At 33.2% G+C, this 27,160-nt stretch overlaps 1 protein-coding gene across 2 annotated transcripts in view; it reads left to right on the forward strand.

Moving 5' to 3' along the window:
• The window catches only part of LOC144856413 (uncharacterized), a 37,046-nt gene that overhangs the window by 4,612 nt on the left and 5,274 nt on the right, over positions 1-27,160 (forward strand). The window contains exons 2-9 of one of the 2 annotated variants that reach the window (XM_078714418.1): positions 1,487-1,794; positions 4,086-4,187; positions 6,697-6,840; positions 10,525-10,731; positions 11,709-11,856; positions 13,026-13,212; positions 13,630-16,009; positions 24,841-25,058. In XM_078714418.1, coding sequence (XP_078570544.1) covers positions 1,630-1,794; positions 4,086-4,187; positions 6,697-6,840; positions 10,525-10,731; positions 11,709-11,856; positions 13,026-13,212; positions 13,630-16,009; positions 24,841-25,058 — 3,551 coding nt within the window. In that variant the 5' untranslated portion in view covers positions 1,487-1,629. Of the gene's footprint in view, positions 1-1,486; positions 1,795-3,672; positions 3,737-4,085; positions 4,188-6,696; positions 6,841-10,524; positions 10,732-11,708; positions 11,857-13,025; positions 13,213-13,629; positions 16,010-24,840; positions 25,059-27,160 lie in introns of those variants that run through there. The other variant, XM_078714419.1, reaches the window with a different exon arrangement.

The raw sequence follows: 27,160 nt of genomic DNA on the forward strand, positions 1-27,160 counted from the left end.
GTGTAATAATAATAACTGCATAAATGGCTATCATGATAATAATTTAATATATTAATAATTGTTTTGCATGCTATAACAATTTTACTTTTGATTTAATCATTTCAAGAGTACAATAGAATATTATGCCATGTCATTTATGTGTATTGTTCATGATTTTAAATACATGTTTTTGTTCATATTCATTATTATCTATTTTATTATTTTAAGTCATAGTTTTTAAAATGATTTGTCTTATTTTTTATTGGATTACTTAAATTTCTAGTTTTTAAATTATACATGTTTTTGTTTATATTCATTATCATCTATTTTATTATTATAATAAATAGTTTTTAAATCATACATTTTTTGTTTGTGTTCATTATCATCTATTTTATTATTATAAGTCATAGTTTTTAAAATGATGTCTTATTTTTTATTGGATGACTTAAATTTCTAGTTTTTAAATTATACATGTTTTTGTTCATATTCATTATCATCTATTTTATTATTATAATCAATAGTTTTTAAATCATACATTTTTTGTTTGTGTTCATTATCATCTATTTTATTATTATAAGTCATAGTTTTTAAAATGATGTATTATTTTTTATTGGATGACTTAAATTTCTCGAAATTTGTACAACTACATAATACACATTTTTAGAAAATACAAATACATTAGGAATTTATTGGCAATGTGATATTGATTTATTTGGTTATCAGTGAAAATGTATGCCATCCGTTTGCAAAATAACCATAAATGGACATTATATACACTTGTTACAGCTTTAAAGACAAAGCATTCATTCATTGTAATCAATGCTTAATTTCTTCTGTGTATACATTCTATTGTTAAATGCAAAAATCTCAACAACAGTAACATTTATTTTTTTTAAATTGTTAATTTGGCAAATTTGATTCATTTGCATCACCCATTGAAAATAAATGAAATTGTTTTAATTTTTCGACAAAGATATGCAGGAAAGTGATTTACCACATGAATATGTAATAATTTTCCTCATGAATATGTAATAATTTTCCTCATGAATATGTAATAATTTTTCTCTTGAATATGTAATAATTTCCTCTGAATATGTAATAATTTCCTCATGAATATGTAATAATTTTCCTCATGAATATGTAATAATTTTCCTCATGAATATGTAATAATTTTCCTCATGAATATGTAATAATTTTTCTCATGAATATGTAATCATTTTTCTCATGAGTATGTAATATTTTTCCTTATGAATATAAAACAACTTTACTTTGATTTTCTTCATTCATTTTTCTCATAAATCTGTAATATAAATCAAAATCTGCTCATGAATATGTAATAATTTTCTCATGAATAGTCCCATGAAAGTCCAGATGATGAACTTATTCTTAATGGTGTCCTCTTAGCAAAATTATTCAGTAACAAGCAAAAGCAAAACACATACCCAAATACATTTAAAATATATAAAAAGTTGTTAAATGATCGGGTTGCTTTCATTTATATTTTCAGGAATCCTTAAATGTACTAGACTGAAAGTAACAACATGATGTGAACTGCGATGAATAAATTGTACAGTTTTGACAACTATCTCTTGATTTGTTTCTGATCGCAACAATTAAAACAATCAACTGTGATCTTGATTGAGGGTAAGAATGGACGGGTTAAGGAAGAAGAAAAAGGTGAAGGCGAAGCAAAAAGGAAATAGACAATCGGAGCCTCAATTATTAGACGACGATGTACGCGGCAGCGTTATTAGTTTTCGACCACGTTCCGCAACGGATTATGAACTTATGCATCAGCTTAAAACACCGGATCAGGTAATTTGTTTATTTATTACGCATTAAGTATTTATACGTGCGATTTAACAGATCTGTTGGAATTAGTATACTGGTTCAAGGCATCAATTACAATTTGCGTAACATATTTACATTAAATTCTGTAGTATCTCATTTAATTCAATAACAAGGATTTCCCTCTGAAAAAAAGTGGTATTCATTTAGGTGAATTTTTACTATATTTTAATGGTAGGCCTAAGTGTAAATAGTGAATATGTCGTGTCTCTGTTAGTCTCAGATATTAGCGGATAGGCCTAAATGTTGTATTTTGAATGATCAGCTTTCAGTCATGTTTTACCACAGATTGAGCTTGCACGTCACTCTGGGATCCATTGAGGAATATTTATACTTGCAGAAACACCTCTTTCCCTGCAAAAAAAAAAAAAAAAATGTTATACTGAGCTAGGCTATGATACTACAATTGCAGTAACTGCTTAGTAGCCTGATGGTCCTTCATGACATCAGTGGCGTAACATAGTGGCCTGAGGTCCCACGCTGGAGGCCTCGGACATTTTTAGCCATTTCCGACATATTTTAATGTCTGTGTTTTCCTATGGGCGCTCATGCTCAAGGCGCTGTAAGTTCTGGGGCCCTGGGTTTAGCCAGTGAGCGCTCATAGCCGTTACGCCACTGCATGGCATGTCAGTGTTCGAGATACTTTCGGGGAACAGAAGAAAAAAAAAGTGTTTAGATGTTGTCAAATTTAGGCTATACTTTGAAAAAAAATGTCCTTATGGTATGATTTTATTATTTTTTCAATATTTTATTATTTAATAAAAAAGAAGGTAATTGAACAACAACAAGATAATGCAATGTTTGCTGATAAATTAATGATAATGTTGAAACACCCTATAGTCTGCCTCTAACATCAACTAAGACATCTTACTAATGTTAGTGTATCTAATAAATAATTAGTCATAAAACCACAGGAACAAATTAATCATGTGTAGTAAAGCTGTCAGTGCATGTAGACGTAGTTCCTTTTGCAATAACATTCTGAAACATACATTAATATATTCTACTGACTGTGCTATCTGAAGCTACACAATGTTTAATAATATTGAAATGTCTGAAACCGCAATGTTTGCATCCATTAAATTATGAATGATAAATCTTAGATAGGGAGACATAATGCAAAAACCTTTATAGAAATAACCATAACATTGGATGCCTGTACTGTACCCTATTGTAGCCTACCCTAAAAATATAGGTTTGATAATAATTATTAGTAAAACTATTTGATGTTGTTCCATTAGTTATAGCAAAATAGCATTCTTTAATTCTGTTTGCAGATCATTTTCCTGATCTTTGACTTTCTTTTTCTAATCACAAAGTGATACTTCGCATAATTTACAAAATTTGCAGTGCCGTATAGCCACTAGTATGATCATTGGTGAGGTTTCAACTCTACCACTTTTTCAGAGAGGCCCTTGACAACCATGTGACCATCACATAGATTGTTTACCTTTTTTTGCGACCACCTCACCACTTTATTTCTCATGGCCCACTGATTTGGCCTGTTTATAGTAGAAAGAAATTATAATTCACTAGTCATGTATATAATGACTGTGACATATAATATGTCAATAATTTGCAGGTGTTGTTTGTTTAGCTTGTTGAAGGTCAATTTAACTGTCATTATTGACATACATTTAATGTTTTGTTCGGCAATGTTCAACAAGCAGACAGACACAACTTGGTAGAAACTTCAACCATCATTACATTGCAGTAATCAGCGAGAGTAGTTAGGTCTAACTCCAGTGTCTTGTAGATTAGAGTATACCATGATTGGCTAATGGCAAGCAAGTCTGAAGAGACTCTCATTATTTGACACTACCTCATTGGTTTCAAGTTCTAATTGTAAGAGCAGGCCCTGTGAAGAAATACAAGAGACAGGTAGGCCTAAGGCCTAATAGACACTACTGTAAGAAAGAAATAATAGTAGGTCTACTACTTTCTTAGATAGAAGTCATTTATTTGGGGTTGAATCATTGACTTTTTTCTAGGCAGACAAGAATGCTTTTAAACATTAACATTTTTGTGCTCCGAGAAACCAGTGTATGTACCAATGTATTTCCAACTACAGTTTTCTTGTAGGAACATTGTTTTCCTGTAGTTAAAGAACAAACGGAAATTGATTTTGCACTTTTTTAAAAACTACCTTGAGACTAGACAAGTTTCACCGGACAAGCAGTTTAGCCTACTATGTTGCCTTAAAATGAATTAGTGACATTATACTATAATTTATTATTTTTCTGTTTGCTCTTGTTTAGATGGCAAATATTGCATCAGGATTGATTAACAAACGACTTTTGATACAGAGAAATGTGAACCTATCACCACAAATTGTTGATGAAATTGCCAGAGCATTAGAGGTAAGATAAAATGTTCAATGATATCAGAAAGATTTACATCTAAATGACACGTGTAAGCCTATAACAGAATGAAGGAGAAAACTGGTTTGTCAACTTTGTGGTCAGCAAAGTAGAACTCTAAACAGCCTCTTTCCTCTAACCACATGACATGCCGAAGATGATAAATAACATGCTGTGTACCGCTCTAACGTCAGAGCACAAAGGCAACGCTTGAAGTAGAAACCAGGATTGTCAACTTTGTGGTCAGCAAAGTGGAACTCCAAACAGCCTCTTTCCTCTAACCACAAGACATTTCGAAGATGATAAATAACATGTTGTGTACCACACGTCAGAGCACAAGGCAACGGTAGGGTAGGAACCAGGAGTGTCAACTTTGTGGTCAGCAAAGTGAAACTCCAAACAGCTGAAAACTGACTCTTTGCCAGCCTAGTAACTCTTGGTAAAACTTCCCGAAGTGTGTGGAGGATAATCATAAGGAGAATCACAAGAGTAAAAGCTAGATTATTTGAAGAACCTGGATTTTCAACTTAGTCAGCAAAAACTCTAAAGAGCTGAAGACTCCCAGCCTATCTAGTCACATTCTCTTGGTAAACTTGCTAACATGTGTGGTACACAAAGAAGGACCTCTCTATATATTCCATTACCCAAACTGAAGCATGTACAAAGTACAAGCAAGTACAATTTAAGCTTGAATTTAAACGCTAGTTGAAATAGAATTTATTTAAGGTACAACACTCAAACCTTATCACAATTTTTTTTTTGCAAAGACTAATTGATAATAATATTAAGAGAATATTGACACTTGATAAACATGTGTTGATCATTTTGAAAACAAATTTAATGTTCATATTCGTTAAATCATCAATTTGTAAAGAACTGGGAATTTTTCGATGATGCAGCTCATTCATTCCCCTGAGTAGTGATATTACTACTTAAAAGTTAAGTAGCTGTCACATGACTCTGATGCAGTGTTATGATTGGCTGTCTGCTACTTCTAGACATCGTCGTACCTCATGATCTCATTTCCTCAGCTGTTAATCGTTGCGGTGAAAGAAGTAACAATTTGGTTTTTTTTCTACCCACATGCATCACCTGTTCCGCAAGCCTTCCTTAAGCTGTGCATATTCTGTTTATTTATTAATGGTTTCCATGGTGATTCGTGAATAAAATTAGGTGACATTTACCAGGTTTCTGGGTCACCACATTTATACTTAATTTTTGTTTGCTTCAATATTATTGCTATATAATCAAATCCATTTTTTGAATGATTTGGCGATATTTATTTGCCTTTGCATGTATAATTTATTTAAATTATGAATTTACAAAAATTATACTCATGTAAAAAACACAGTCTTAACTGTGTATATAAAAGTTTTTTTTTTTTCTCTATATAAAAGTACTATTATAATTTTTAGTAGAATCTACACTTCTGAATAAACGTATCCCAGCTATACAATATAGTCACTTATACAGCTGCAATAAATGTATTAATTAATATCTTATCTGCATTATTCAGTTAATATTTGAATTAAAAATTTGCATAAATAAATATTAAACACTGTAATACTTTTATAAGTGTTTGCATTAGATGAATTAAAGTATCCATGCTAAAGTTAATGTTGTCAAACTCTGTCTGACTCTGTTACAGTAACACAATATAATTCACTGCAGTCAGAGAATGCATTTAAATAATTAATTTTCTTTGCATTAAATAGTTATTCAAATTCTAAATAATTATGCATAAAATATACACAGGCCCTACCATTGTATGAATAGTTCTATAATCTACACTTTAGATGAATTAAACAGACAATAGACTCACTGCAGCTACGTAATACATTTTAATTATTAATTTTAAAATGCATAACAAGCAATGTTTACGCCCATCCTAATCAGGGGAGTGGTCATGCATGAGAAAGTCTCAGAATGATTGCTTTTTACAATTTAGAAACTCACAATTAGACAATTTAATCACTTGAAAGTGATTGATTTGATTAAAGAATATAGGCCTACATATTATGTCAACATTTAGTATTTGGTTCACAAAAAGTTGAAGGCCTAGGTGTGGTACAATATAAACTTGAGTTATAGTTCTTCATCTGTACTGTTGAGACTAGAAATATTCAATCAATCCAATAATTTGTGAATACTTCTCCAGCTACAAGTACTGTATTTCAAGTTAAAGAAAATATATTTTACAAACACTTTTCTGAAACACCAGAAATGATGTTGGTAGTTAAACTTGAAAGCCACTATACCTGGATAAACCAACATAGGCCCTTTTCACTTTGAGGAGAACATTATTGGAAAAGGTTTTTGAACACCCCTCCAAGACATTGGTATCATCTGTGATTAGCACCTTCAAGTGGGTGAACCCGCTCCCACATACCTCACCATCAACTCTGTTCTGAAAAGGCCTATGTTGGTTTATCCAGGTAAGTTAGGCACAAAATAAAAATTTTAAAAAATAAAATAAATATATATTTTAATTACTTGTTTGTTTTTATAGGAAGTTGCAGAGTGTGATAACTCAATAGTGGTACATTTTATCAAGGAGTTTCATCTTTTAGAGAATTCATCACAAAATAGGGATGACATAAGTCTTGATGTTCCAGTCATTAAACTTCTACTGGACCTTCTCCAATTTTCACTGGTAATTATCATGTTTTTCCTTTTTTAATTATTTTACCAAGGATTTCCACTAAATGTACAGTAATCCTTGGATTCTATGAACTAGTGGAACTGTGGAGTGATGGTTGACATGCTTATGTATCAATTCATAGTCCTTTGTTCAATTCCAACTCTTACTTTTCAGATTTTTTTATCTTCACAAAAATGTGTATGCTCATGATTGTCTTTGTAATAATGTTATGCCCCTGACCATCATTACCAACAACAAAAAAGCAAGTCAAAGTTTATTATGCCAACTATTGAAAATGAATGAAAAATGCATATGGGTTACCAAATTTAGAATTAGCAGTTTTTCCAGTTGATGACAGTTATGGTACTACAGTCTACAGTCCCATTACCGGACACCATTGGACTGGCTTGATCTTTATTTCTCTGGAAAATCTGGTATTAAAAATGTGATTTTATGGTAACAAAGGGATTTGGAACCTTTTGGACCTAAGTTTTGGTAGAGTTTCTGTTCTTCGGAGAGTCTTGTAGGAGAGTAGACATACATTATTTATTATAAAGTTGTATAGTTTTAGAAGTTTGAAAGTGTAGAGTCACAGTTTATTCGGGTGCAATTGAATGAAAGTTGTATGACAGGAAATTATAACCTTGATTATAATTAACTTTGAATTATCTTACATTACCATAGTTTGCTATTAGAAATTATGCTACTAAAAATGAGGCATGGAAAATGAAATCATTCATGCTTCGACAACTAGGTAAATTTATTTTCGATAAACAAAAACAGTGCTCTGAAAGCCTAACAAAATCAATGAAGAAATACAACATTGTATAACACAGTACACATTCTATTATAACATATGTAAAAATGATTATTATAATACAGTTTTTAAGATAAAATTAGAACGGAGATTGTCCAAAAGTTTGAGTAAAAGAGGTGACTTGTTTGACTTGTCGGTGTGAAAAGATTTGCTGTACAATTGTATATTAAGAAGGCTGATGTGTTGTTTACAAAAGTGAATGTAAAGGAAGAATGGAAAAAGAGTTTATGGTGAATGAAAACAGTGGAAGAAAACTATAGATGTGTAGCTATGAAGAAATGTGCCAAAAGAATGTCATTAGAGACCTGTTGTAATTGTATGTTTCTTAAATCTTTTTCTGCATCTCAATGCAACACATTTCATAGTGTAAGCTTGAAAATACAGATGTGTTGGAATATGTACTTATTATAGAATATAAGCCCTACTTAAATTATGTGTAAAGAATTATTATTATTATCCTATGTTGATTTTTACATCTAAGAGAGAAAGTACTTGAATAAGTTTCTAAATGTTGATAATAAACATATGCAACGGAACACTCAGAAATTGATTGCATTTCTGGAAACCCTTGATTGTGTGAATTGGTTATCATGTTCCGTTCTTCAACTATAGCTTCATAGCATTCAAACTCTTTAACTCATTTTTCTTTGTATGTGTATATTTCTGCATTTAAATGTCATAGAATTTGTTTATATTATTTTCAGAGTATAACAGTATTACAAATAAAAGTGAAAAAAAAAAAATAAAATGCAATAAGATATTTAAAAGATTAATATTATAATGTACTATATTGACTTCCTTTCAGATTAATTGTTTTTAACCTTTTTTTCCCTTCGGAAATAAAATTATGAAACATTATCAGCTAAGAAATTTCACACTAAATTGGCTTTAATGGTGTTTCCGACAGTTCAACGTGCAATAGAAATAATACTGAATAATAAATTAAACAATTTAACAAGGATACACTCTGGTGTGATAAAACTATTAACTTTTATTATATTACTCCATTAATTTCTTTTCTCATGGCTCCACTAGCAACACACATGATAGAGCTGTGTTTTTAGGTGTTATTGATGACTTTTGCCATATTTTTTAAAGGATATCAAAATATCCTTATTGTAACAAAGAATGATGGGTTGTTATGACATCTCAACTAACTCATTTCATTTTCAAATTCATATTTAAAAAAAATAATTTTAGAAAACAAAATGTTTTTAGTATTAAGATTTATTTAATTTCTTTGTGATATTATGTTTGTCATAAGCATAATCAAAAATTAAATATAATAGTAGTTTTGCTGACCCTAAACCTACCTAAACTATTGTATAACAATCTTTTAGAAACAACTACTCAAGCATCATCTGTTTCTAATTTTCCAAAACCTTTTTCTTTCCAACTGATGCGGCCAGCTAGCTTATTTAAAGATAATTTCTTCTGTAATTTTGAAATCATTAAAGAGAACCAGTTCAGTTTATAAAGAATAATCTTTAATTACAGGTAATTATGAATTTCAGACATCTCTAATTAGATAATTATTCACATAATTTTTGAATTTAGGAATTTTATTTTCACACTTCCTCTTAACCCTGTTAAATTATCTGTGATTTTAATCGCTCCTTCCCAACGGGAATATAACTAGAAACCACCTGCTCCGGGAATTGAAGCCCATCGCTTCAAGTTAGTCATCATCCATATATATAACAACTTCAATAATTCTTACTCACACAATTCAATTTTTTCAATATAGGTCCTTTGTTTTTGTTTTGTAACTAGTTGTAACTAGGCATGTATTTTGTTTGTGGGATCCCGGGTTTAAATTAGGTTGGATATCATGATTAGATGAGAAAAAACAACTTTTACTTTTAAAGACTTTTGTAGATCATCTTGTTTGTGGAATTTGTCATCTATTGGTTGCAGTTATTACATAATGTATAAATGAAAAATTAGCAATTCCTTTTTAAAATTTAAAAACAACCAAGCATCAAATAAAAAACGAAACCTAGTAAAAAAACAGGTGACATGTTGTATCCAATTGATTCTTGTCAACATTAAAGGAGACAAACTTGTTTGACTTACTTTTCACCAAATGTCTGTGATTCTGCACCAGGGCTGTAGCCACCAGTTCGGTTGGTAAGGTTTCAACCTGACCACTTTTACACAGAGAGGCCTAAAGACAACCCATATAGATTGTTCTCTTTTCTTGCGACCACCCACCACTTTATTTCTGGTAGCTACAGCACTGTGCACTTGTTGTAAACTGTGTCTCCACATAACGTCATTTGTTACAGTTTTTTCTTATTTAAAAAATAATTATTTTTCATCTCTAAACTTTTTCGATTTTGAAATTGAAATGATTGATATCAATTATAAATGGATTTTACTAACTCAATTAGCAGTTTCGATTGGGAATTTTTGTAGAACATCTGTATTTACTTAATAGTGATTGCAATTCTCCATTAGATAAATACTCAATGGAAACAGTACTTAATAGAAAATTCCCAATTGAATATGCCAAATATGAGATAAAGCAAAACCTGTCTGCTGTCCTCTATAAACTTTATAACAGACAACATTTAAAGCTTTTTGGATTTTTATTTTGTATTTTAAAATTTATTTTCTCTTTCTAATTATCTTGTTTTAAATATTAATAATTTAAAGGTTTATACAGATCGGCATTCTCAACTGAAATATAGGTTTATCAAGCTTTTTCCACCAAAATACGGACACTGTAACTGATACAGATGTTTGGTATACGGCCATCTTTCAGATACATTACGTACAAGATAATGTGAGTCATCAATAAGCAACGTGGGTCAAGTATGATATAGTGATTTAAAAAAAGTTATTATTAATGTGTTTTAATTTGTTTCATCTTTCAGGAACCGATTGAGCACAATGCTCTTTGGGTAAAATTATTAAGCGTCCTCAGTCAAGTCGAAGAAAACACTGAAGTGTTCGTGAAGATGAAAGTTGCGGCAACCATGATGGGCGCGATGGCTGCTCATGTTAACCAGCGAGAAATACAAGAAAATGGCTGCCTATTGCTAAGCAATATCGCAAAGTTTAAACCAACTCCAAAGCAAAAGGTTAGGCCCTTGATCAATGAGTCTTTTCTTATCAACTTTAATTTAAATTATTATATAAAAATCTTAAGAAACATATTACTTGTAAATAAAAAATGTGGCATGGTTTCAGTCATTTTTTCAAAAAATAAATGTTTAGATAATAGTTTATTATGAAACTCTGATGTACTAAACAAATGTAAAAAAGTAATCAGATTTTGCCAAGATTATAACAAAAGATACCCAAATATAAGTGAGGCATGGCTACGGAAAAAAATATTATGGAACAATTTTCCAACACAACTACTCAAATAAATACATTTTTTTCAAGACAAGTGAACAATAATTACAATAAATAAAAATAAACTTATGCATCATTTTTCTTTATGAGTGCATTGAATAGATATATTTATGAAACTGTGTTGCATTTAAAGGAAAAAACACATTAATTCTAAACATCACTAGAGTCTAATTTATCAAAGTACTTTAATGATTAGTGAGGCCTACCTATAAAAAGTGAAAATAATCATTTATATTTATTTTTAAAATTTTTTTTTATTGATTGTTTCCCATACTGTTTTGTCCAAGATAAATCTAGTTACATAATTATGTATGGGACTACAGATTATACTTAATTGGCAATCAGGCATTCTATAATATTCATTCATTTATATTCTTTATTCCACAATAACATTATTATTATAAGACTAATGTAAATTCACAATCGTCCAATCCAATGACATGAATTTATTTATCTGTTACAACATTTTTTATTTAACATTTCAGTTGTCATATACTGTAGATGAAAGAAAACATTGATATTGTAGTACAGAATGAATACCGAAAACCCATGGGCTTGCAATGTCTGGTTTCCCAAAAAAGTCTGGCTATTCCAATTCTTAACAGTTTTCATGGAGTCCAGGATTATTGACTGTATTATGAATGTAATTCTTCCAGAATTCAAGTGGCTCAAAAAATATTTTTTTTTGTATTTTCCACAGGCACCAGTTAGGGAGAGCGGAATTCAGGTCGTAACACATGCAATGGAAAAACACCTTGACAATAAGGTCTTACAGAAACTTGGGTGCCGAGTGATTGCAAATGTACTGGCAACAATGCACTCTGTGTCAACGTGGGTTGTACAACAGGGTATGATGGTATAATTCCTTATACACAAAACACAAGTCTAGATATTATTATTGTTATTGTCGCCCCAAATATAATGATGAGTTTGTGACAGTGGCTGTGTATGAACTAGTACGCCGGGGTGACCCCCTACTCGTCATGAAAGATGTATACTTAGGTTCTTTAAAGTACACAAGATAGCCTATCTAATGGAATTAAAGCTAAAAATATGTCCAACACATGGATCAGTTACAGTTGTTGTCTCAAATATTGCCCGTGACCCAAGAAAGAAAAAAAAATGATTCATTGAAATTCATTTAAGAAACTTTGAAAATATTAAAGAAAAAGAAAATCAATCTTTAAATTTGTAGTTTGATTAACACTTAATTAAAAAAAATATTTCTCTCTTCTTTTAATTTGGTTTTATGAGGTGAATATTTTTTGGTCAAAGTGAATTGAACTATTATATAACATTAAAGTGGCATAATTCAATTATTTTTTTCATGTTATATGTTGTACTCACTAATATCATTTGTAATGGCCATCATATTTCATATTTTAACTAAATGAACTTCCCACTGGAAGTATTATATTTAAAAATTAACCTCTAATCCTTTCACTTCTTAAGCTTAACATTCCGTAGCCTTAAGCCAAAGTCGTCTGTCAACTTAGTTAATTAAATTCTATTAATGTCCCGATATCTCCACTACCTGAAGCATTTCTGATTGGTCGGTTGTGTCACATCAGCTAGCGCAGTCTTTCTGCCTCCGCTCTTTCCTATAGTTATATCCGTTTTATACTTTCAAAAACACCCTTAAACTTGAATGATACAGTTTCACTAAATAGAGGGCAGTACAAATAACTAGCAAATTGTGTAGTACGTTGTACAACAGATAAATTAGCTTATTTCTGAATGATGTGTAATTGTCTACACTATCAAACTAGTTTGACAAAAAAATGATGTGCCCAATTATGGTATAGATATGGCCAAATATGGTAGTGATATAACATCATCCATACAGTATATGGAAACATCACATTTTTTTTCACATAAACTTTGATAGTGTAGACCGAGCTTAGGTGATTGACATTCTGGAACTGCAGTAGAATAATTTTGACATGGTTCCGCGATGTAACATAAAATGATGTATTATAGAAACAGGAATTGCTTACAAATTGTTTATACATTTTAGATTATGAGGAGGAAGATGCAGAGAAACTGACCATATCGGCACTTGAGGTCATCGACTACACCAAAGACCATGCCCTACCAATAATGGACAAGGTCACGGAAGCTCACAAAGGCAACCTGGATATAATGAAAGAACTTGCAAGAGTGCGTGTTTACTTCCGTAACAATGACAATGAGAAAGCAGACTGGTACGCAAACATTTTTTCTCCTATAAGTTACTAAAGATGTTTGTTAAATTGACGATATAAAAATTCCTCAAACTTCCTTTTTTTAAAAAAGAATTTTTGCCCATAAATTGTTTAACCCATGGTTAATTCTTGTATCATTTTAATTTTCAATTGGTTTAATTTTTTTTTTTTATTTGGTTTTTGTTTTTGTTATTCTATAAAATTGTATCTTATTTTTTATTTTAGGCAGCCCTTCACAAGTTTTCGCTTTTTGGGTTTTGCCGCTCTAATTTATAATTAATTCTTGATAATAATAATAATGTTATAATGTTAATGTTAATTGTGTTTTAATTTGAAAATTGAATTTTAAATTACCCTATGTTTAAAAGAGTCAATATAATTTCAATTTTAAAACATATGTCTTTCTTTTTATCTCAGTGACAGCGAAAAGCCTTGTTTTGAAGAAGAATATCCTGAAAAAGAAATAAATCCAACTTGTATGAATGGTATTTTAAAGAAATATGTATCCACGGGTGATATACCAAACAGGGTTCAAAGGTCAATGCCTAGACGTGTAACATTCTCCAACAGTGCTTCAGTGCGTCTTGAACTTCTAGGAAGCAGCTCGGACGAAGATGATTCCAGTTCCGAGGGATCAACGGAAGACCTCAGCAGCTACAGCAAGAGTAAAAGTACCAGTGATAAGCTGCAGCGATTTATGCAAGGCAATTTGTTGGCTCAGTGTAAAGAACTTGAACTAGCCAATGGCCTAGCGTTTCCAGCCCAGATGCAGAATACAGGAAGTGATCTCACAGGCAAGGAGGAAATGAGTGATTGCAGTGGGCCTATGATCAACCTTGACAGCAATACATTGCAAAGTAACGCATTTACCAGCTCAACAAGTTTGACAGATGATCAACCAAATGGGGAGGAGCCTAGCATTGCAAAACAATCGGAAAACCCTGGATCACCACTCAGCAGTGTGTCAGAAACCGGTAAGCAGTCCCACACTGCTGTTAGTCAGGCGAGTGAGAGTGTATACGACGAAGCAGTTAGAAAATCCATCGGGGATGCTCATAATAGGCCAGTGCCCCTTGTTTCTTTAACCTTTCCCGGTGAATCAGAGAAGTTTATTCCGTCAATTCATGTTATTCCGGCTGAAGACATTGATGAAGCTGAATTTGAATCGTCGCATGAAGTATTGAGTCAAGAAGGTTACTATGGTTCCGAAGAAAACTTGAGTGGGAATGATAATGCCATCAATTTGAGTGATTTAGAAAAGGTAGAAGCAGATGAAGAAGATAACTGGGTTTATATTAAAGAAAGTGATGACCTTCCACCAGAGGATTATATAGACACTGACGAAGAAACAGACATCAGGATGGGACAGGCTGAAAGTTATTCCCGCTTTTATCAAGATTGTCAAAATTTTGAAGGTGAAAAACAATTTGATCGAAAATCAGGTGGTTGTCTTGTTCGAGGTAATTCAAAATTCTACATAAAAAATCCACTACCAGATCTTGAAAAAGCAATAGGAAATGATTTTAGTAAAAATGACAGTATAAATAAAAAGAAAGTCAGTGTCAATGAAGATGATGAAATTGACTTTGATATGTGTGAAAAGTTCCGAGCGGATAATGCTATAAATGAAGGAAAGGCTGAAGAAATTGTGTTTAAAATTGAAAACATTGAAGAAAGCCAGGAATTATCAGGGTCGGCACAACCAGAAGGATTGGACGAACTCCGTGTTAAACAGGTCGGAAGATTTATTATTATTGAAGATGATTTGTTAGACGATTCATCTGAACCGCAAAAACCGAAGAAAAAGAAAGAAAAAAGACGAAGCTTTTACGATAATGTGGAATATGTTTCGCAAGAGCCTTCCTCGGAAAGCTCTGAAGATGAGAAAAACTTTTCGGAAAAATCTGAAACTGAAAGCCAACTGGCTGAGGAAGACCAGGATATAGCACATCATAGGGAAGATGACGACGATGATGATAGAAACGGTAAAGGCATGACAGACAGTACAAGCTCATGGTTACGCAAAGAAAAGTGTGTAATTCTTTCTGTAAATGAAATAAAGGACGATAATGAAGAAAAATCGTTTGTTTATAACTCAAATAAAGGGAAAGAAATTATTGACGAATATACCGAAATTGACATTGTTGAAGCATTAATACGAGGAAAATGTGAAGAAAAACGCGAAATAAAATCACCATCTCCTCCAAGTTCTCCAATATCTGACTATTCCCCTACGTTCACTAAACTCTGGAAGAAGGCAAGTTTTCGTGAACGGTACCGTGATAGTGAACTTTATTCAGATGCAGATCTAAGCGAGGTTACTGAGGATACCGTGAGTTTAAGTAGTAGTTTTGAAAATTTAATTGCGCAGTCTTTAGATGAAGCTTTTAAAGATATCGGTGAGGCGTCATTTGATGTGGACGCATTTGGAGATATTGAAATGAAATCAAAATCATTGGAAATGAACTTAACTTCAGCAGTTTGCCGGCGTTTATCTAGCGTTAGTCGACCTCCACCAAAGCCGCGACGAACAATGTATTATAAGAATGGGGATGATGTGCGTATGAGTTTAGAGAGGACAAGTCATTTAGACTGGAGTCATCAATTGATGATGCATAATCGTGACCCATATGAGTATGAAGGAATAAGCGTGAAACGTACAGTAAGTACGCCTGATCATACCACTACCGCTGGAACTGCAAACTTCTGGGAGAAATCGACTGAGGAAACGACACCGATTGCAGATATACAAGAGGAGGATTCAATGGAAGTCAATGCTATTATGGAAGGCACAGAGGTAAGACATTTTTCTTTTGGGTTGTCCTGAAAAAAATTACCTGGATAAACTGACATAAAAGAAATGGTGAGGTGTGTATGGGTGTTCCACTGTCTTGGAGGGAAGTCTTTTAAGTTATGTTCTCCATTCAAAAATGAAAAGGGCTTATATCGGTTTATTAAAGTAAACTATAGGCATGAAATAGACACAGTTAACTTAAATAACTGAAGTCGTACTTGTTGGTTTTTGTGTTCAATATCAACTCTCCATCTTTCAATAATTCCAAAAGTACAGTGGTTTGTAATCAATATAATTGGTTTTGGCAGAATATTTTATGGCTTTAACTGCTTAATATATAACATCAATATGTTTGTATTGGCGTCAGACAAAAATAATTTAACTGTTCTATCAAATTAAATCTATACTTTATGACTGATGACTCGATTATTCAAATGAACTCTGCAGGTGGTTTTATGCTGTTACACCTGTTTTATGCTAATGATCGACTTTGTTATGCAACACTTAGTCAGCAATCACTCAAGAGCAAGGGCTGTTTGCATTTTTAAAGAGATTCGTGTTGTCTAACTTTTCAACGTTGCCTCATTGGTACTTCATGAATAAAGTTTGCATCTAGGTAGTCTAGCAGGCTATGATACTCCCTAGCCCTTTAAAACTATTTAAACATAATCAAGAATCCTTGTTAAACTTACTCAAGAATTCTTTTTCAAGCTTCCAGGATTATCATTCCCATAATTCTTTCCAAACCACCTTGATCCCATACAATATTGGGTTTAATTGTAATATTTGATCTTAAAAAAATCTTATTCATAAGAAAGGGTAACAATCACCTTTCTGAATTGGTTTTCTTTAATTTGCTTTTACTGTATTTGTAAGCAAACATACACACATTGATTTTAGAAATTATTTTAGCATACTGAAAAATATGAAAGTTTGTTATTCTGAATACAAATGCCATAATATAAAAATTACTGTACTTTTTGTTTGCATTATAATTTAACTAATTCCTATCATCCTGAAAGTTTTTGTTTTTGTTAAAGGTTTTCCCACAATGCCCACTTGGAAACATAATAATAATCAACCTTTATTTTCCTGATTGTGAAGTGAAACAACACATTTTTGCAAAATTTAGCGACTAAATCTTACATTATTTCACAAATGCTAATGTTATCACATAAGACGTGTTTTTGTTGTGGGTAACCATGACGTCATTATGGTTTATTTAAGGTACGTATCCTAATGATTTAGCTGATTAGGTAACCTGGCAATTTGTTAATTGAATACTTCCCTGCTTTAGCGAAATGAAAGATGCTAACATTAATTGCTAACCGTGCGATAAAAACCAAATCAAAATGCTTTCTTTCACAGTAAAATAGAAATACTACTGGAGAACCAAAAAATGCCAGTTGGCAATAAAATGTTTGTTATAAAGTATTTTTGCTCTAAAGTCTAACACATCTATGTATATCTGTGGATTCGGAGCCTGATCCTGAGGGGAGTTCATTAGGCAACCCACGTCCCTTCTACCATACCCACTAACTTTTTCCTTCTGCTTTCTGTATATTTCACTTAAAAATAAAAAAAGCACAATATAGATTGCCTTCGGCATGAATGCCCCTTCCTCGCATACACAATGCTAATTGTGATTTGTTAATTCTGTAGTATGTGTCATTCAATGTTAGCTATTGTACTATAAAAGTTCTATTACAGTATGTGATTCTCATACAATATTTACCTTTTTGTAAACATTTGAATAATTCTTATCTATTCTGTAGCAAAAGGCTGGTATTTGGTTTAAAATAAAGACTTTAATGTAAAAGTTTCTATTGTGAAATGTGAACTTCATTTGACATTTAAAAAAATATCAAATTTGTAATCTCCTATCAAGATTAGAAAATGTAAAAAAGGAAATTCGTAATTATTGGATAATTTCATTTTACATAGATTTGATTTAATTTTTTAATTCATAACATCTGCTTAACAATTTAAATAAATAATACCATACATTTTTAAAAACTACCTTGAACATAAAAAAGTCCTACGTTTTTTAGATCTAAGAGAGGACATTCACCACGAGCTACTGCACATACAGTAGGTAGTGCATTGTTTTTCTCTTTTTATTATAATTTACCATAAAACGTACATTTAAGACAAGGAATGACCTGGTTTAATGTTTTTAAATAATATATATATTATATTATTATTATGTATGCATACTTTTCACAAAACATCAACAATTGTAGGGAATGGGTCTTTAAATTAAAATTATGAACATTCCAAATACCTCATGATAATCAAGAAATCTCAGGAATAAGTTTTCTTGCTACACATTTGGAATGTTGCCATTTACACAAAATATTGCTGAGGCAATTTTGAGGTTTTACAAATTAAAATGGTTTATTAATCTTTAAATATATTTCCTATATTTTTATTTTTAACAACTATCAATTGACATTTAATCCGATTAGATTTGAATTTTTTTTCTTAAGGGCAAAATATATTTAGATGCAAATGGTTTAGTGACCATGTCAAAATTATTCTACTACAGTTACTGCAGTAACTACATTGTGTTTACTCTTTAACCTGTTTTTTAACCTATTATTTACCTTTTTTAGTCATATACTCTGTTTATTGCAGTGATTGCCTCATAAACTTTTTACATTGAAATCAACAAAAATCAGTGTTTAATTTGTGCTGATTATAATTCTAATTAACTAAGAAATTATATTAAATTATATTTTATTGACTGACCTGTTTTATAAGAGAGCGACCAACAGTCTAGAATCTGTCAAAAGTCCCGACATCACGTAATCTGCAGGTCAACCGAATGGCACCATTTCAATTCATAGGATGCTATTTTGGATACTTAATGTTGACACCCCGTGGGACATGGTGTAGGACATCAAGTACCCATGGGACACTTGTATAAGGACACAGCTTACACAAGGGGACGTATTTCTTTCCTTAAAGGAAGAAATTTTTTACTTTAAGGTCATAATGTCATGGGTCAATGCCTGAAATTTTAGTCATAATAAATAAATAATAAAAGATTCATAATGGTTATAAACAATTTTGCAAATTTAAACTTGGATATACTGTTTTAAGAATATAAGTCATCTTTTCATTTCTTCTTTGTGAGATACACACACCTTTGTTTCCATTTCAGTGCATTATAATATCTTTGTAACATTCAATAAAAACATTTCTTTGCATGATGTATAACATCTTTTTAAACTTCTCAAGTTGTTGATGAAAATTATGTTAGATAAAATTACTGTTAGTAATCCTTTACTTTATAACTCTATTTGCCAATTGTTAGTTCCTTTACTAGATCTTCCAGAACTTTAAATCAGCATTCAGTTACTCTATTAAGAAGTTGTTACATGTAAAGGAAATACTACTACATCACTAATATAGAAAATATTATTAAAGGTTATCTTGATGTTCTGTACATTTATGTTAATATTTTAATTCATGTTTGATGATTTAAATCAGTACCTTAACTGATTAAACAAAGTTTTAATTATGCATCATAAATTTGGCTTTGGCATATTCTGAAATAGTGGGACTATTGATAACTAACATGTTTGCAGTTCCAAGTTTATGGTAGGCCTACTTGTTTGAAATAGAAATTAGAGTCAAGCATGTCATGGAAGGTTCCCTTTTTCCTAAAGTGCGATTTTCAAACTAGAGACCAACAGAAGTAATAGTAGGCCTTATACTAGCCTTGTCCATGGGCTTGGTAGTACATAGGTTTTTTTCGTGTGCCAAAAGTGCCATCTTTGTAGTTGAAGGTTGAGGCAAGTATCTGTTGGCATGGGAAAATGCTGTAACATTGACATGGTTGAATTGAAGCAGAATGCCAGGGTTTATCCATACGAGAAGACTTGTTCCACATCCACCAGAACCTTAGAAACTACAGAGATTTTATAGCTAGATCTTCCCTGCCTTTCTACTTACGGCCAATCGACATTAACTACTTTCAAATTCATTATTGGCAAATGTGCAATTGTCCCACACAACATTTCTATTATATTTGACCTTTAACCATTTTAATTCAAATTGAGTGGATGATTTGTATCTTGTTATTCTATTTTGTCGTGAACTTTCTAATTCCAAATTTAGTGACAATCTTTACAAGGTATCTTACCTATTTTGTATTTATCTTTCCTAAAGAAAGTACAATATTTTGTATCTCATAAATGAATTGAAAATTATTTTCCTTTCTATTGTTATTGCTTTAATGGGTTAAAGCACTATGCTACGACAAGGAGACAAACACAGATATCACATGACATTGGGATGACCCAATCTGGGAATTTGAAAGGAAGTTGTTAACAAGAGATACCTCACGGATCGCTTGCTGCCGAAACTAAACCTGATCATTCATTTAATATGATGGTTTCCTGTTGTTCTTGACTTACAATGTTTAGGTCTATTGATAATATCGTTAAATTTAATTCATATTGCCGATTGCTACTTTGCGCAACAATGTATACTTTCAACACTTCCCATAATATAACACGTTTTAGTTTAGGTAGATTTGAGATAGTGCTGACTTTTAATCCCCAATATTTAAGCATTACCTTTAACACAATAATCAAGTTATGTTTACAGCTTGTTTATAATGTATGCTTATAGCTGTGTAAAACTTATCAGCATTATTCACATAGTGAATACAATTCATATCGAATACAAGTTTGATATAAGTTCTAAATGTTCAACAGTTTCTAAATATGGTGCTTTGCAAAATGTTTAATTTCAATTACATACATCTGAATAATTTTGTTTAGGATGTATTTATTTTTATGTTAACAGTTCTTCCTAAAAAGTTAAAATTATATGCAGAAAAAAAAAATCAGACATGTACTACTATTACATGTCTTGAAATGACGATGATTGTCTGTGGGGATGCTCCCACATGAGAGTATTGTGGACTATACCATTTGTGCAAAGGGGTTTAATACAAAATAAAAATATATATATATATAAATTTCTATTTTTGATTTATATCTCACTCTTTATGGAGAATAGGTTACTGTTGGTTTATCCAGGTAAACTAGATACGAAATAGAACATTATGTTTGCCTGCTTGTTGAAGTTTTAAAATTGTCAGAAATGTCAAGAGATTTTTTGAAAACTTAAGGTCAAATTATAACAAAAATCTTTATAATTCACATTAATAAAACTTTAACAAGAATGATCTATGTTATCATAATTCATCATAATGTTTCAATGACGCATGCATGAAGGTGTCACATTAAATAAAATGTTATCTCAAAATTGAAATTGTGTAAAATCCATTTTGGCACATAAACTGAGAATTCACACTGTATAGTCTCAAGTTCACAATCTTGGATTTCCACACGTTTTTTTTCCCCTTTGTTTCTAATCTAATAACAGCTTTTGAAATTTCCTTGCTTGTTTTACTGTAAGAAATCTTAAATATCAAATTATTAAAAGCCTACAGCTGCCTGATCTATGATACATTTACTTGTACACTGAATGCTACTAAAAAGTGCAAAACCTTGGATTAAAATCGGAATTATTTCATTTTTAAAAGGATTGTTAACATTTTGTCCATGGGTTGAGTCTGGACATCATAAACTTATTGAAATATCAAAACGGTTCACTCAAGAGTACACAAAATCTTTGTCAAATTTGAACTTTCATAAACAATTTTGCTATAGACATCTATAGCCCGATAGATACATTTTGACTTATGCATATCCATGAAGCCTCTATGCGCTTCACATTAAAGGAAAAAGTTTTCAATAGATGGTAAAAATAGGTAGAAAGTTGGAACTGGAAAGCCAACAATGATGTTAACTGGAAACTGTTGGTATTGCTTTAAAATAAACTTAAGTAGTTCATATTTGTTTTTGCTAAATAGGTGTCATATTGAATTATGAATATTACCACAATTACATAACTTCTATTTGTCCTATGCAATGTCAGGGATCGCTTCAGAGACTCAGGCATTCCAGATGGCCCGGCCGCCCTCGCGGCGAAATCCCGACGGGAATCCACTCTTGCTGTCTACAATAGCCGATTAAAGCATTTTTTCAAATGGTGCAAGCGCCAAAAGACTAACCCTATGAAAGTGACTTTGGGCCAGGTCTGCGCCTTTCTGCATTACCTGTTTGAGTCAGGTCTGCAGGTTCGCACCGTATCCGGCTATCGGTCTGCCTTGGGTGCAGTAATTCCGACCTTTAAAGACGGCTCGACCATCTCTTCATCCCCTGCAATTTCAAGTTTGCTTCGCGGGATGTTTCGAGAACGGCCTCCTACTAAGGCCTTGATTCCACGTTGGGACGTCAATGTCGTCCTAGCCGCTCTTATGCGCCCACCCTTCGAGCCCCTGAGTAGGGCATCGCTTTACAACCTGTCTCTCAAAACTGCCTTTTTGATTGCACTAGCCTCGTGCAAGCGCAGAGGTGAACTGCACGCTCTATCTCTGGAGCCAGGGCACGTCAGGTTTGAACGGGGTGGCGCTCGGCTAGTGTTTAGGAAAGATTTTCTTGCAAAATCTCAGACATTGAACTTCTCGCCGCCGACTGTGTTTGTTCCCACCATTGCTGCTTATTCAGGGGTTGAGGAAGACAAACTTTGGTGCCCAGTGCGAGCACTAAAGTTTTACATCAAACGCACAGAGTCCATTCGGGTCTCAGCGTCACACCTGTTCATATCGACAGTGTCACCTTTTCGACCGGCTGCGCGGTCGACACTTGCAAACTGGGTCGTGGCAGCCATCCGGGCTGGCTACGACTCCACAAATACGCCTCCTCCGGCACATATGCACCAAGTGCGTGGCATAGCCGCTTCATGGGCGCTGTTTGCTGGGGTGCCTCTCCCTGACATCCTGCAAGCGGCATGGTGGCGATCGCAGTCCACCTTCACATCCCACTACCTGTCGGATACCTCCACTCACCAGTCTTCGGTGGCGGCTTCAATCTTGAAGCCCAGACACTAGGTACGTATAAGAATGTTTACCTTGCCTCCCGCCTCCGACTAGACTCTAGTCCGGTGCTACACTGGCTTATGTTGGTTTATCCAGGTAAGCTAGGCACGATATAGACTACACAAACCAACAGTGGTGTTGGTAGTCTATGAGTGCCGCTTACCTGGATAAACGCCCTCCCTACCGTCCCCTCAGGCAAGTGGTCTTGAGAAATGATGACGATGATAAGTGGGCGTGTCTCACTTGAGGGCGTACTGGTGGCGGACTGATCCATTATCCGACGGGGGTGTGGGAAAATTAATGTTATTAATGTTCTTCTTTTCGTAATGTTTACCTCTCGTCGGAGAGGCCAAACAGCAGCGACGAATTGGTAGAAGTGGTCATGGTTTCGGAACACATGATCCTGATCTGCAATAGGCATGTGAAAGCACTCTTTAGCGTCTTTCGGTCTATTGTGGCAGCCCAGTCGCCTCGTCTTAGCCCCAACAGGATAGATGAGGCTGTCTCCATCCTACCTGCAGGGCCGAATGAACCGTTTGGTTTATGAATTCAACGCCAAAGAAAATAAAGGACAGTACCGCCGTCCGTTTCGCGAACGCCTGCAGACCTTCCTCCCCAGGCCCGTCTCGTTCTCCCATACTTATTCTTGGAGAGTGAGACCATCGTCCTATCACTGTCATCTCTTGCCAGATAGACGGACCATCGTAAAAACAAGGTTTGCTGTGGGCCTTTATATCGATATATGAAACTGGGGGAGGAGGTCTCATGTGAGAGGGTGCGTTGGGCTCATCCCTCGGCAGAGCTCTCTGTGCTGCAACGATGGCTTGCAGTAACAACGGAGAAATCTCATTCACCCCCGGGACCGCAGAGGCCGCAGCGGGTGCAGGCATGATTGGAGGTGCATTGTAGCTGCACTGAAAACAACAGCTGATCCGAATATACGGACCGTGTCCAAAATGAAGTGTCAACTATGACTCAGCTAGAAAACCAGACCAGTCAGGAAAGAAGCATAGACAAGATCTTTGATCCTGCAGTATGTAGGCCTAGGCCTCTTATATAGACTAAGTTCCAGCTAGGCCTTACAAAATTATGTCTAGCCACAATGTTATTGTTAGGCAACATGCATGGGCAACATCTGACCCTGCAAGATCTAGGCCTAGGCCCCCTATGAGAGCATTAATAAAATTTAAGAAACTCAGGAGGCCAGCCTACAATAAGCCTAAACCACAATGCTAGGCAGTAGACAAGCTGTCCTGCTAGATTTAGGCCTGGCCACTATGGTACTGCAAACATTTCAGCCAGTTGGCCTAAGTGAAAACATTCACAAAAATGCTTGCTAAAAGTCATTTTATTGACATTTCAAAGTTCAATGAATCTCTGTAACCAAGAAAAACTACTTAGCTTCATATAGCAGCAGTCTCAGTATCAAAACTCTATTGCAACAGCAAGAAAACTGTGCAAGCTCTTTGAAGACATGTTTACTCTTTCATGTCTCGAAAAGAAATGATGATGGTGGTTTGTGGGCAGGCTCCCACTTGAGGGCATAGTTCATGGACTATACCATTTGTGGAGAGGGGAATTCAATGAAAACTTCTACTTTTCGAGTTATATCTCACTCTTCGAGGAGAAGGGGCTATTGTTGGTTTATCCAGGTAAGCTAGGCACGAAATAGACTACATAACTTCTATTTGTCCTATGCAATGTAATTAATTTTTTTTTTTCATTTGAAAGGTTGATTATAGAAAATATCTTTATCAACATGGTAGTTTTGTTCTTGACAGTTTCGTCATTCTTTGGTGAATAGCTTCTTCTGAAGAATCTAGAAAAATTGAAAATTACGATAATAAAGTTTGTTTTTCAATTTATTTTTTAGGCTGTATACGATATTTGTACTCTATGGGTTAACGACCGTTGTGTAGAAGCGATCGAGACATTTGACAAACTTGTCAAACGTGTTCGTGCAAACTCAATGTCCTCAACGAAAAGTCTCTACTTCACCGACTTACACGATGCAAGCAAACGTGTTCAAAAGGTCACAGATACAGATATTTTTGGTTTTAGTGGAATTTTAAGCGTCTTTGCTTCAGATGAGTAAGTATATTACTTTTTTTTTTACTTTTTTTTTCAAACATTCATGTTGGCTAACTTAGTGATATCAAGGTGCCTGTTCACCATCAAGTTTAACCTACATTCAAAAAACAGAAAAAATCTAATAAACTTTTAGTAGCCTAGACCTGTAAACCCTCCTGCAAATTGCGCAAGGATGTTATAATAAAAGTTAAATACAATTTTAGAAGTCCTTGCAAGATATCTGTAAGTAAAGCAGAGACCAAGTTGATTTTGAAATTTGTGTAAGCTGATGAGTTTGTTTTAGTAGCAGATACAGGATTTGAAATAACATACCTCTCAACTTGGAAAAATGAAATATCGGTAGGTTTAGGAAATCATTTCCAAACTATAGAGGACACTATACTATTTAGAAAAATAAATTAAATCATAAAAAGGGGGCTATTTACTAAAGATGTAAAGGTATTGGTATATAATAGTAAACATGGTACAGTATGTCAGACATGCCAAATGCGGAAAATACGATGCCCAACTCATTAACTTATTAAACAATACATAGAATTTATTATAAACATTTTGCGGACCAATATTTAGCCTATTTTTTTTTCTTTAACAGAAAGTAGAAGTATGGGGATATTTTTTGGTTTATCAAATCTATCAGAAGAAATTACATTTTATAGATAGATTGAGAAACACAGCCTAAAAATAGATAAAATGATGTCTATCTTTTGCATTGCAGATTCATCCCCCTCCCAAACCCCTCCTGCTTGGATCTGTCTGTGAATAAAAAAAGATGAATGACGCATTTGCGACCCTATGTATGCTTGTGTTCTTTATCAAACTATTTAAATTCTAGTCAAGTTCTTCATGTGTTCTATAACAGCCTACAGAGAGTGCTAACATTAATCTTGGTTAATTGAATCATCTTTTCTATAATTTAATTTTACTGGTTTATGTCAGGGTTTATTTGTTGGCCTCTATCTACAAGGCTTGAGCTTAGTCCCAAATGGGATAACTTTAATTAATTTAATTTGAAATGGATTTGTCAACTTTTGGTATTTATGATAATAATAATAACCATGAATTTCAAGTAATTAAGAAATTGTTTATAGAAATTCATGTTTAAGTGACAATAACTATTTGATCATCTGGGCATTTGAAATAAAGAATTATAACCATCATAATATTTGTTGCTAAAAATATGAACATTAAGTGTTTGAAAAAAACTGTTCTGCAGAGATGTATTTGCAGTGGTGTCATTTCTAAATGGCAACTGTATTTTGGCATGAAGCCGGAATGACCAAGACTGGTGCTCACCAGGGTTCAATTTAGACCAAACCCTGGATAGCGACAAGGCCATATCCCCATACTGGGATATAGCTGTATGTACGCATAGAGGTTTCACAACATTGGCACTCTATAAATCCAGGATATTACATTATACAAATGTAGTGCGAGCGATATGCAATACTTCATACCTTTACACTGATGATAAAAATTTGATTTGATTTAACAAAAAATTGGGGTGGTGCAAGGGTTAATATTCTCATAAATTAACATTTCTTACTGAATTTTGCTTAGTTTAAAGTTCATTTGTTAATTGAAACGATCAAATGCCCTTTAGCACCACCAGGCACCATCTCTAATATGGAGAGAGCCTTTGATTACAGCTGTCTCTCGTTGAACCCTTCTGAATGTGACTCATATCACAGTTGTATAGTATAGTTATTATAACCACTTGTAGATGCTCTGGAAAGGATGATTAATATGAAATGCTTGTCATGGACATAATTACTCTTAAAACAAATATAGTATTTGTTAAAATGACATACTTAAAAGTGTCAACTACTGTACATTGGTATTTGTTATTGGTAATAACTTGTTCACATTCAGAAAGTTCATCATGATCAACTTACTCATGATATATTATGTGAACATGAAACATAAAAAACGATGATCAATTGGTACCTAGGGTCAGTACTAGATCTTACAACATTTGATTTCATTTACAACTACACTGAGATTCCTTCTCTCTTTCCATCAAAAGCATACAAATAATATGTTAAATACCATGTTAAATACAGAAAGTATTCGTTAACGAATAATAATAATTCATTATTGCATCA

This window comes from Antedon bifida, chromosome 11 (assembly GCF_963402885.1).
Source record: "Antedon bifida chromosome 11, ecAntBifi1.1, whole genome shotgun sequence".
NCBI classification, from domain to species: Eukaryota; Metazoa; Echinodermata; class Crinoidea; order Comatulida; family Antedonidae; genus Antedon; species Antedon bifida.